The 12,478-nt window shown below is 38.4% G+C and overlaps 1 protein-coding gene across 5 annotated transcripts in view; it reads right to left on the bottom strand.

Moving 5' to 3' along the window:
- The window catches only part of PDK3 (pyruvate dehydrogenase kinase 3), a 61,877-nt gene that overhangs the window by 18,357 nt on the left and 31,042 nt on the right, over window positions 1-12,478 (bottom strand). For 4 of the 5 annotated variants that reach the window (XR_014227439.1, XR_014227440.1, XM_082304307.1 and 1 more), the window contains exons 3-5: window positions 10,622-10,693; window positions 3,234-3,418; window positions 1,013-1,102 (exon numbers count right to left, since the gene is read on the bottom strand). Coding sequence is in view for 3 of the 5 variants with exons in the window: in XM_082304307.1 (XP_082160433.1) it covers window positions 1,013-1,102; window positions 3,234-3,418; window positions 10,622-10,693 (347 nt within the window). In the remaining 2 variants the exon portion in view is untranslated. The remainder of the gene's footprint in view (window positions 1-1,012; window positions 1,103-3,233; window positions 3,419-10,621; window positions 10,694-12,478) is intronic. The other variant, XM_082304308.1, reaches the window with a different exon arrangement.

The following is a 12,478-nucleotide window of genomic DNA, read 5'->3' as shown; positions in this document are numbered from 1 at the left end:
GGTTGGAAGGGACCTTAAAGATCACCTGGTTCCAACCCCCCTGCCATAGGCAGGGACACCTTCCACTAGACCAGGTTGCTCAAAGCCCCATCCAACCTGGCCCTGAACACTTCCAGAGATGGGGCATCCACACTTTCTCTGGGCAACCTGTTCCAGTGCCTCACCACCCTCATAGTGAAGAACTTCTTCCTTATATCTAATCTAAATCTACCCTCTTTCAGTTCAAAGCCATTACCCCTTGTCCTATCACTATGTGCCCTTGTAAAAAGTCCCTCCCCAGCTTTCTGTAGGCCCTCTTGAGGTACTGGAAGGCTGCTATAAGGTCTCCCCAGAGCCTTCTCTTCTCCAGGCTGAACAACCCCAACTCTCACAGCCTGTCCTCACAGGAGAGGTGCTCCAGCCCTCTGATCATCTTTGTGGCCCTCCTCTGGACCCACTCCAACAGGTCCATGTCCTTCTTATGCTGGGGGCCCCAGAGCTGAACGCAGTAGTCCAGGTGGGGTCTTGTGAGAGTAGAGTAGAGGGGCAGAATCACCTCCCTCAACCTGCTGGTCACGCTTCTTTTGATGCAGCCTAGGATATGGTTGGCTTTCTGGGCTGCAAGAGCACATTGCTGGGTCATGTCGAGCTTCTAATCAACCAACACCCCCAAGTCCTTCTCCTCAGGGCTGTTCTCAACCTGTTCTCCGCCCCAGCCTGTATTTGTGTTTGGGATTGCCCTGACCCGTGTGCAGAACCTTGCACCTGGCCTTGCTGAACTTCATGAGGTTTTCTTTTCTTAGTTCTGTTAACATACCAAAGGTTTGTCCATTCTCAATAATAAAGACATTACAAAGTCTCAATAAGCCTATGGCTTTATTGTGAGCAACTGCAGGACTTCCATTTTTCTTTTTTTTATTTTATTAAATGAATTTAAATCACCTTCAGTCTTTTGTATCTCAATAACATATTTATGGATATTCTAAGTTGTGGGTTTTTTTTTTAATCAACAAAAATATTAACTTCATCTTACCTTTAACCACCTCTGCCACATTACAATTAGGATCAATACTTCCAATATGTTTGGGATGAGCAGGATTAATATCTCCACCAAAAAGAAGTGCTAAAAGGAAAAAGAAAAGGCAGTAAATTGTCTACTACACTTGAGGCAGCCCAGAAACTTTAAATCTGATAGTATCTGAAACTTACTGGATAGCGCATCATTTTGTAAAAAGATACTTCAGCAAATTGCCAGAATCCTTGTTTAGGAAGGCTACTTGCCTCCCTCCTCCTCTTTTTTTTTTCCCCCTACTTTATCATTTTTAAATAGTTAAGACTAGGTAATACAGAAATAGTGATGTGGGAGGGCTAAGGTGAAAACATACATTTCAAAGTGGACTATCAAAAATCAGATAAAACTAAAATGTAAAATGCTTCATTCATACCATTATGTCAGAACAGCAGCACTCACAATGAAAATGTTATAGTAAAAATGTCTGAGGAACTGTAAGACAGCATTAAAAGCCTTTTACACTCACCTAAGCTGCAATTTCACAGCTGGCACAGAGGTCTCATTCACTCATCTTTCTCCCTGACTCTCAGCAGTACGCTCCCCACTCCCTCCTTTGCACAAGGGTCTGGCACTCACCAGATCCTTCCCCAAGAGTTTAGCTCTCAAAGAAGTAGAAAGATTTTATTCTTTTTTGCAGAAGTGCTTTTCTGCTATTTTAGGAAGTTAGTCAGCTCTGATGTGAAACAGATGCAGTATGAGGTGAGGAAAAGACAACATCTGAAAGCTTTTCCTATTCTGGTCGTGGTGAGCTAATACACTGGCACACTGCACCTTGCAGAACTGCTCTATAGGAAACAATCTGTCAATAACGTATGAAACAAATGCAAACTACATAAAAACCTGTTCCTGCATTCTGCTTTCCAACTGTCTTTTTCATCAGTGCTTCAAGATTAATATTTGCTATCACGGATGGATCACTAACATTCCTTAGCATAGAGAAATTGTACAAGGTTAATTAAACTTTAAGCATCTCTAAGTGGTTTTAAATTTCAACCAGTTAAATAAGAGTGTCCGTAGGAAAAGCCATTTCAGTTCAATGAAATAAGTTTAATATTTTAGAACTAGTGCAAATTATGCTAACACCTGGCCCAACAATTCTATTAGGACAATGTTTTTACTTATTGCTAGAACTCTTCTATGAGAGTCTTTTAACTTAACTCGGTTTTATGTCTGTCATTCATCTGCCCAGGTACAAGTAAAGAATAAGCTGCACATTTATCTCATTTTGTATGCTTTGCCATATGGAAGTTATTTGTACACACACAGCAAGGTATTTGCTAGTCACATAGAAAGTTATTGGAAAGACACACAACTTGTAGTAAAATACCTTACACTACAGTACTCTAGCATCCACGTTATCTGTAGTGTACTACAATTTCTAAGAGCTCATGCAAGCAGAATACTGGGCAGAGAATTAAGCTCTAGAGCTAAAAATGTACAAGATACACTAAAGGAGATCACAAGATTGTCCTTAAATTTATACAGATCACTTTCTGCATCGTTGCACATACTGGTTAATAGGAGCTGTGCAAGTAAGTCCTTTCACTCTGAAATATGAATATAAAAAAGTAAGTTTAATAGTAACAACAAATGAAACAGAACCTAATGACAAAGGATGACTAATTCTAGCATTTGTTCATAAATAGTGACTAGGAAGTAGAGGGAGACAAGGGATATAATTTAAAACTTAAGTTAGAAATACTCAACCTCTTTAGAAGGCAAGAAAGTCTAGATAAGTTGCTGAAAAAACAACAATAAAAATACATATAGTGCATAGCCTATTCAAAATTTATGGCATCCTTGCATTTCATTATGAAATAAATGTCAGCTCTACAAACTATGCTGAGAGATTTGTGAGCAGAAAGATACAGCTACTCTACTACTATCTAAAAATACTTCATGTATCACTATGCAAGCTGTCTCTGCCAACGAGATGAAAAAGTGACAGCCACGCTGACAAAGCCTTACAATTCTAGAAGAAAGCATACTCGTGTTTTGGATTAATTTCTGATAACTGCGAAGTACCAAATTAACCAGTTGTCAGTATTTTTTTTTTACCGTAATTAGCACAATATTAAGAATTAGTCATGAGTATGAAAAATAAAACAAAACAAAGCTATGGCTTCAGGTTTACAAGCAATAACTAATGAGTTCTCAAAGATGAAAAAAAGCAATTACTTACTGTGTTGGTTAATAAGCATACGGAAAGAGATGCGGTTGGTGTAGAATCTATCTAGAAAATACTGGATGTTACTGCTAACAAATGGATCAAAGCCATATTTTTCCTTGTATTCAATCACCCCTTGCGCCATGGTTGGAACCACATCATTGTGTCTGTTCCTGACTTTAATTAAAACATCTAAAAAGCTAGAAGAAACAAAATTAGAAACAGATTGTTAAAAGTATAATTAAATTGAGTCTCTCATTTCTGTTTTCAACTCCCCACAGCATATCTGTTTAATCTGTTTACTATCCCTCCCAGTCAACAAAAAATTATCAGAGGGAGAAGATAAAAATATAGCAGTAGCTAAACAAACCCATTTAAAGAGAAATATTTGGTCAACCTCTCACTCATGAGATCTGTGAAATATTTAGGGCCTCAAATTAAGTTATTCCTCCCCAAAGCACTCCTTTAAATTAAATCTCTCTTCGCCATTAATGGAGAACAAAAGATATTTTTATTGCAATCATTCGCACCGTGGTAACTTTCATTCTCTGCAACCAACAGTAGCTGGGAGACTGGAAAGGCAACTCAGGCCTGACTGCCCTTCATAATTTCCTGAGAAGTTTTACACTTCATACTTTCTTCCTTTCTTTCCTTTACCTGGCATCTGTTCTGGTAAGTTTGGATATCAGGATAGGTAATTATTATCAGTGGGACTTCTGTTCAGTTTCCTTTTACACCGCTGGATGGCAGAGCGCATACAACGGTGCTCTGACAGGCTCTTTGTGGCAGCTCGGGAAGTTTTAGAATATCACTTCCATTGCTTTTACCAAACACCTGTTAACAAGCACGCACTGTGAAACAGCTTGGAGGAGTTCTGTTTCTTCTGCCAAGGCAGCTCAACACCTATGATCTTCCAAGATCCTTTTTTCCCCCCACATGCAAACTCATATATATTTGAAATATTAATTATTAATAGCTTTCTAAAGCCTAGACATGGAAAATCAGTACTACTCAGCTCTGCTACATTCTCTAATATTAAATGAGTATTAACACCACAATGATTACATGATCTTGTTTAAAAAAAAGCGCACACAGTGAAATGCAGCTTTCAAAAGAAAACACAGCTGGGAGACTCATTCAGCTATGCCTATTATCTGCAATTCTACAGATCCTTTTTAAAAAAAAAAACATCAACAGCAAAACATTCGCAGTAGATTTATAATGAACACTGAAAAGAAATGTATTAATTATATTTATCAAAAGTAGAATATACACCAGCTAACGAAGGAATCATAGAGTAGTTTGGGCTGGAAGGGACCTTTAAAGGTCATCTAGTCCAATCCTCCTGCAGTGAGCAGGGGAAAGAACATTAAGACCACCAAAAGTAAAACAGACTACCAATTAGTCACCACATTTCAAGCAGATGCTTCCTTCCTCTTCATAACCACTTAGCCAAGACAATCATTTGATAGTACACCACACCATTCTTAACAAGTGCTACACTTTTAAAATTATTTCTCCCACCCTACACTGCCAGCTCTAAAGGAATGTAGGATTCATTTTTAATAGTTTTTTCATCATCCTCAGGCTAACCACCAGTTTTTGTCTGTATGTTAACAAACAGTTCAGTAGTCTTTCAACACTATTTTGTCGCATAGAAAAGGGGAAGTTTTAACTGCCTAATTCCCAAATCTAAACACTGTCACAGTATAGAACGACTGTTCTCTTACTTACCGATCTTGCTGACTGGACAGCTTAAAATATTTTAATGCTTAAAAGGTTTGTAGACTCTTTTATGTTTATTAAGCCTTGATTCCGTGTGACCTGTAACTACTGAGATCTGATGTTAGTTTTCTAGACAAGACTAGTGCCTGGCTGTACTCATGCTGCTTCTCTGTTTCAGAGCAACAAGACGCAGCTAAAAACAGAGCTGAGAAGCAACACTTATAATCGCATCTGAAAGACAACTGACAATGCGCTCTATTAACTGCTGTTTGCTGCCAGCTTTGCTATTTGTTTTTAAATACCTCCACTCTCCACAATAAATACAACATAATGCCTACATGTTCCACGAGGGCAAACTGTTTGCTGACATCCCACTACCCAAGTGCTTAAATGCACAGAGTATGCTGAAGGGCAAAAAAAGGGGCTAAGGAGGTTTATCTGTTACAGACCAGCAAATCATAGCTGAAGCTTAGTGTGCAAATACACACAATAAAGGAATTCTTTGTTACTGCAGTGATATGACAAACCTCCCGTTCCATCTTCGAAGGTAACTGAGTTCACTCAAGTGTTTCTATCAAGGAGATGCTTTTGAAGGACCAAACACATGAAGTATATAGGCATGTTTCAAAACAGCAGGGCAGAAATCAAAACACATATCCTTAATCTTACCACTCATTCCTTACCACCCCCCCACCCCTGAAAGACACAAAGCTTTTACTGTACTCAAACTGTGGGAGACCATATCAAGGAATTTTTAAAATGCTCATGGGATTAGCTGGGGGGGGCAGGAAATACTCCAGAATAGCCCTGAAAATTTTATTTAGCAATGACTGTTTTTTCAAAATTCTGTGTATCGTCTTTTCAAAACCACAATGAATAAATAATGCAGTTGGTTTGACAGATGAGAAATTATTAATATGAAGCTATTTTAGTCACGTGAGCTTCAGTGGCTTCTGTATTAACGAAAGAATATTTAAGGCGTTGCCACTGCTGTTAAATAAATTAAGCCTATAGACTTCTGCAAAGACAATTCATCAATGTCACAACACAAGTTATTATTTAACTCCCTAATGACTGTACATATTATTCTGTTTTGATCTATCATTGCAGTGCAAGAAAAGAAGTCATAAGAAAGTCAATATAAAGACAATGGGAATTTTTGCTAAGTCTTTTATGGATAATATTATCTGAAAGACTGAAGACAAGAACGTGATGAGTAGACTGAAAAAAGAAAATCCTTTTAAATGCAATAGACAAGCAATTTTTTTTTTTTTTTAATTGGCTGCTTCTTTTTTAAAGAAGTGCTATCTGGTAGCTGAGAATCACCAGAAAGACAGGTACAAGTTCACACTCTGAAAGATTTCTCTACTGGAAAGCGTAGCTACTTTCAAAGTGCAAAACTAACTGATGTAACATTTCACATTGCTTGAAAGTAACAAAAAATGATTCTTAATCAAATCTACTCCAATATTTACTCATTTCAAATTGCTAACAGAATCACTCTTTTAATCTTAGTGTTGCGGAAAGGAAAGTTACTTCTTGTTTACAAAATTTCTTGTGTGTGTGTTATCCCTAGACATACTGACAGCTTACTACTTTGGTTGCTCTTGGTTCCAGGACGCTCCCCCCCCACACCCTCCCACGGGAGTGCCACAAAGAGGAAAATCAGCAAAGAAACTCGCGAGTGTAGAGGGTGGAGTAAGTGTTCTTTGAAAGTAAGTATGAACAGCACGTTTTATAAACCCTTCAATTTTTGGAAAACAACTTCTGCTTCGGTGTGTTTATCTGGATGCATATTGACACTGTGGGAAATTTCCAACACTTCTGCCAGCTTACATGCTCTACCAAGCGTGGACACCTTATCTTAACACTCCTGCAATCACACTGTTTGACAGAACTGTGGAAAGACTTCCACCTGACCGCTCTGCAGCTTGAGGAAAGATATTTGTGTTATCAAAAATGCAAAAGTAACCTGACCTTTTGGCATATGCCCATACTACTGCCAGTGACAGTAATGTGGTGACATTGTACTAAGTCTTCATAAGGTCTGCTAACCTACAGAATGTAATAAAGAAGCTGAAGTACCTCTGAACCTCTTCATCCCAGAAATGCTGAGACAAAAAATCCGTTTAAAGGATTTTGTCCAATATTCATAAAAAGGTAACACTCATGAGCGTACATCTGTCCTCAAATTCATACACTAAGAGCAGAGATAAGCTGGGCCACTCTTACAAACATTCAATTTCAGAAAATCAACTGCTCGGTCAGTCTTCATGTTTTTTGAGTGCTTGAGGTGGACATCACATTCAGCTCCAAACAAAAGCTGCTGGGGTGGTATTGGGGCAGAAGTACTTCCATCCAGGCAAGTCTCACATTTTGTGATAGTCATTAAGCTAAAGGAAGAAGGGATGGGGGCCATCATAAAATGAGTAAGCCATCTGAGACCACACAGGGCGCTAACAAGGAAGGGCACTATGATGACCAAAGGATGCAAGACTGGGTCTTCTGTAATATGAAGTATATAATATGCAACATTCATATGTAATATGCATGCTTCTACAGCATGCTCAATGCAGGAACAAGACAGCTGAGAGGAACCAAGAGATGAAGCATGTTCCAACCCCTCTTAATACGCTACTATATGCAAGGTACTCAAAGAGATACACCGTAGGTACTGGTAGGACAAGAAAGGCTCTGGTTCAAAGGACCAGGCTTACCTTATAGAGTGAACTTCCACATGTCCTTCTCTAAGCAAACCAATCTGATTAAAGAAACGTACTATTCCTATTCATGCATCTCTAAAGACATTACCCACAAAGTCCCAGATAATGGCTCAAATTCTGTATTAAATGATACATGCAATTGCAAAAGAACAGAAAAGTGTCATGTAAACACAAATTAACTCATATATGTGGGTTTTTTCCACTGAAAAGTAGTTCATTAATCATATTTCTCCTCTGACCATAAGGCATAAACGTAGGCTAGACAGCAGCAACATGGAATACTGGTACAGGAGTTGAGAAATTTGTTAGATTTATCTGTGGGTTATTACAAGATAAATATGGATGTAGTTAAGAGTATTTTTGGAAGACGTAGTTTGCAAAGAATATTAAAATAATAGCTAATTACAGCTCACTATCCAGTTAAATGGCATAGCCTTCAGAAAGTTAGGAATAGATGACATGCAAAGAGCAGGAAAGTAAATCTGACTTTCTAATCTTAGGTAGCCTATCCAATACTGTCAAGAAGAATAAATTTGCTTTTTAATCAGAAAACATGTCTTTCATCTCTTTTCACAGGCCAAATTCAGTATAAAAGACAACTGTTAGTGTCAAAATCCCTAGCTGGATGTCACCTCAGTAGGTAGCAAAAAATTCCCAGCATCCTTATTATATGTACTTAATTGCATATAATATAATAATTGTAAGATTTCGAAGATTTTAACTAACAGCTATACTGAATAAGTAAATATTTGGTTCATCATCAAATATTTCATATATCATACTAATATAGAGCATCTCAAACAATATCTCCAATTGCCATGAAACAATACCAAGAATGCATGTTATCCATATGTCAGAATCAGATAATTCATTTGATAATTATGAACAGACTCTAAAAACAGATCTCCAAGAAAACTGTTCATCAACCTTTTGTAAAAATAGGTATGTTGTGATCTACCTTGAACCTCTGAAGTCCATAAAAAGCTGAAATTCAGTTACGTAAATACAGAACACCTAAGATGGTACCAGAAGCTACGTAATCACCTTGCCTCCACCTGCACATCCAGGACATTATAGGCTTAACAGGACCTGTGTTACACTTGACAGGCTCACTTACATATCTAGCATAGCTTATGCCATCTCAAAAGGCAATAGACACCGAAGTTTTGGTAACTTAATCCCACTCAAAATGTTCTTCTTAGTCAACCAGTCGGAAAACTTACTGCTAAACTAGTCACAAACAGAAATTCTTGCCCCATCAGCAAACAGGCTGTAAATACAGAATCACAAAATGTAACAGCTAGAGGTAGTCGAAAAGTTCATTTAATTTATCCGCTACAGAGTAAGCATGCCTAGAACATCACGAAAGCTTTCTAATCTATTCTTAAAAGCTTTTAAAATGGGATGCTCTACAGCTTTCTGAAATGGTCTTTTTCAGTTTGTTCTCACTAATATTAGAATTTGTACTTTTTGTCCTGTATACAATCTCAACTTTACTAAAAATGAAACATTTTTTAATTCTCCACTTCTTCACTTAGAACAACTAATCATCCTTTATTACAGGGACTTTTTTTTTTGGCACATTCAGACTTCCAGTGTCTTGCGCTTCAATTTCTTTTTTGCCAGTCTAAACAAATGCCTTCAACATTATTCAGAGGTGGAACTATCGAAGTCTCTAATTCTTGTTCCTTTCACATCAATACTGTCCACGTGTGTTTTAATTTCCTAATAGGTAGTACCCAGAACTGAAGACAGTATTCCAGCTCAGGACTCGCACTGATAAAATAGCTACTTCTCCCTTGTTCAATAGCACTACAATTCACTCAGTCTACAATCCTTACAGCTCCTTCTACAGTTCTGTCGCGCAAGGAATTTGGTACTCGTGCACTTGAATTTCTCCTGCATGTTTTGCTTGATACTTAAAAAATAAAGTGTAAAGATCTCAGATAACATTCCCACAACCAAAAGAGCATGAAATCTAAAATACATCACCTAATAAAACCCTTACTTAACCTTACATAACATAGCAGTGAATGTATCTGAAACTAACTGAAGACAAAACACCATTTTTGAACAGCACAGGCCACATCTTGCACAAACAGAGCATTTGTTGGACTGCAAGATGTTTTATGAAACACTTCCTATAAAGCACTGCTTGGTCAGGCAAGATTTCCAGAGCTTAAAAAAAAAAATCAGTTTAAAAGACAAGCTTCCCTAAGAAAACTAACCAATGCGACAAAAAACCTGCAAGAAGTAATCTCCTGAAACAAAGCTGACTGCTATATGGTACAGGGTAACCATAGACTTTAGTGTTGGGGGGGGGGCGGCGTGCTTTGTTTTTTTGTTTTCAAGTCTCTGATGCATACGTTGCACCTGTTGTTCTCACTTCCATGTCAGTTTTTTTGTTTTCTGCATACAAATTTCAAGGAAAAATTCTAATTACAATTTCAATATGATTTTGTTGATAAAGAAAATTGGCTAAGCCTTTCTTTCTTCTCAAAACATCAGTAATATTATTCAATGAGGTGGGTGATCACCAGTAATTGAAGTCCATTTAAAAAGCTTTTAGATAAAGCAATGACTGACACATTGAATGTTGTCAAACTGAAAAAAATAAAAGTATTAACGTGTTAATATACATTATATACAACAGCGTACTAAGCTCAGTGTATACTAAAATGACATTTTAGTCATAAGTATTTGATATGCAAGTATATTTTCCCACGCATGTTGTCTTCTCAATACAGTCTTGGAGGAAGCATTTCATGCCATTTCTTAAACTATCAGACTGTATACATGCAAAATATATCATTCAAAAGCACTTAGATTCCTATATTCTGCTCCAGATTACAATTTTGGCCTTTGCTGCACAAATTCTACCTTACAAATAAAAACACTTGTTTTTTGAGACAGATTATTTTAAAATGAACTGTCACAAGAAAACCAATTACTCACTCATCCAGAACATGAGGATCCTCAGGACTTTTATTTTCATATTCTAAAAGCTCAAGGAAACTCTGCATGTACCTGAAATAAGCAAAAATTATAAACAAGTTAAAATACTTAAACCTAATACTTTTTAATTTTTTTTAATCTTAAGACTACAACCTCATCTGAAACAACAGAAGCACAGTACACAGTTCTCTGCAAAGGCTAAAATGAAGTGGGATGCTGCAACAGAGGGAAAGAAAGCAACTACAATATATTATATTGAGTTAAAAAATATTATTTATGACCCTACAGTCCACAATTCAGGAAAATGCTATATAAACCAAGCTGAAGTTAACAGGAGCAAACCCTCTCTTCAGGTAGGTCTGTAATTTCAGGTAACTTGGTTTAAGTAGGTCTGTAATTTCAGGATCTTGGTTTCCTGGTCATCCACTTTGTAGAGATGTTAGTTTGCTCCCACATTCTTCAGAGAACGATCCAACCTTCATTCCAAACTAAAGCTCCAGGGAACACTCCCCAAAAGCTGTGCTAACAAGACTGCACCAAGCTGGTCCTACCACTGTACTCCAGAAGCGTACACCCCTTCACACACTCCCACATCTCCTGACATTGCACCTCAGGCTGTGTGACACAACCCTCAGTTTCATAAAAACACGGCTCTTGCACAACACAGCACTCTCTAGTTCAGACATTCAGCACACATGAGGTATTAACTAAGGCTCAGAGCCACCCAGGTACCACACAGGACCCAAAGAAGATTTAAGGCAAAGTACCACTCAACATGAACGTGACCAGCCTGCTCCCTAGGAAACTAGCCCAACACCAGTATGAAAGCCACCACCTCAGACCACTGGGCCTGAGGACCAGGCATCACCCCCTGAAGCAGGTGCATTTAGCGGTATAGAGGTAGCTTTAAAGATTACAGAACTGGGACTTGTTTCTTGAAGTAAATCACACAAGGTATCAATCACACATAAAAGACAGGGTTTCAACGTTACCAGAAGGAACTGCCATTCCTCTCCCTTTGCCCTTCCTTCGCTCCTGGCTAAGCACTGCCACTTACACTGTGATAACACCAGCGCGAATCAGATGTGTGTGTCAACAGCTGTAACTCCCTGTAATGGCCAAACAGACAGCCAGATAGGTTTGGTTGTTTTGTTTTAATCATCCTCACACATGAAAACAAACAAGAAAGGTCTAACTGGCTAAAGCTAGCACAAGAGAGAAAAGATAACCATAAAGCCTACATAAGCAAAACAAGTGACCAAGCCTTTCCCCTTTCAGCAGCAGCAACCCATTAGATCAGCTCAACAGAATGGCCTATACATAAGCTCAGTGCCTATGAGACTGACCCCAGTCACTGAAGCTTGGACAACTTCACATTACAACAAAACCTCTTTTGGTAGCAGTTCTATGTTAAGATCAGCTTAAGCAGGCTATGAAACTTCACCCTACACCTTCAAGCTACAGCAAAGCTCAAGACAGCACTGCTGTCTGCGTGACTCCCTCCAGAACCACATGCTGCTGCTCCACTCCCCAGTTCAGCTGCAGCCATCGCAGGTCACTGCGACATTTCTCCAGGGAGACTGACATTTTCAACGTGGTCAGCACAGTAACGCTAGCTCCTGTCCCTCCGTGAGTTTTTGCCCTCCTGCAAACGTCACAAATGACTACAGAAATCCCCCAAATGTTTGTCAGTGACACGTTTGGGAAGTAGCTGATGTCTCTAGTACTGCTTATTTTAAAACATGTTCTTTTACACTGCTAAGGGATAAGTACCAGTTTAGAACAACCCTCACACCACACTCCCAGGAATTCAAGAAATTGCCTAGGGTCACTTCAGGGAACAGGCAGTAACTTAAG

Source organism: Platalea leucorodia (genome assembly GCF_965183815.1).
Source record: "Platalea leucorodia genome assembly, chromosome: 2".
NCBI lineage: Eukaryota > Metazoa > Chordata > Aves > Pelecaniformes > Threskiornithidae > Platalea > Platalea leucorodia.
This window is presented reverse-complemented; position numbering and strand designations above follow the sequence as displayed.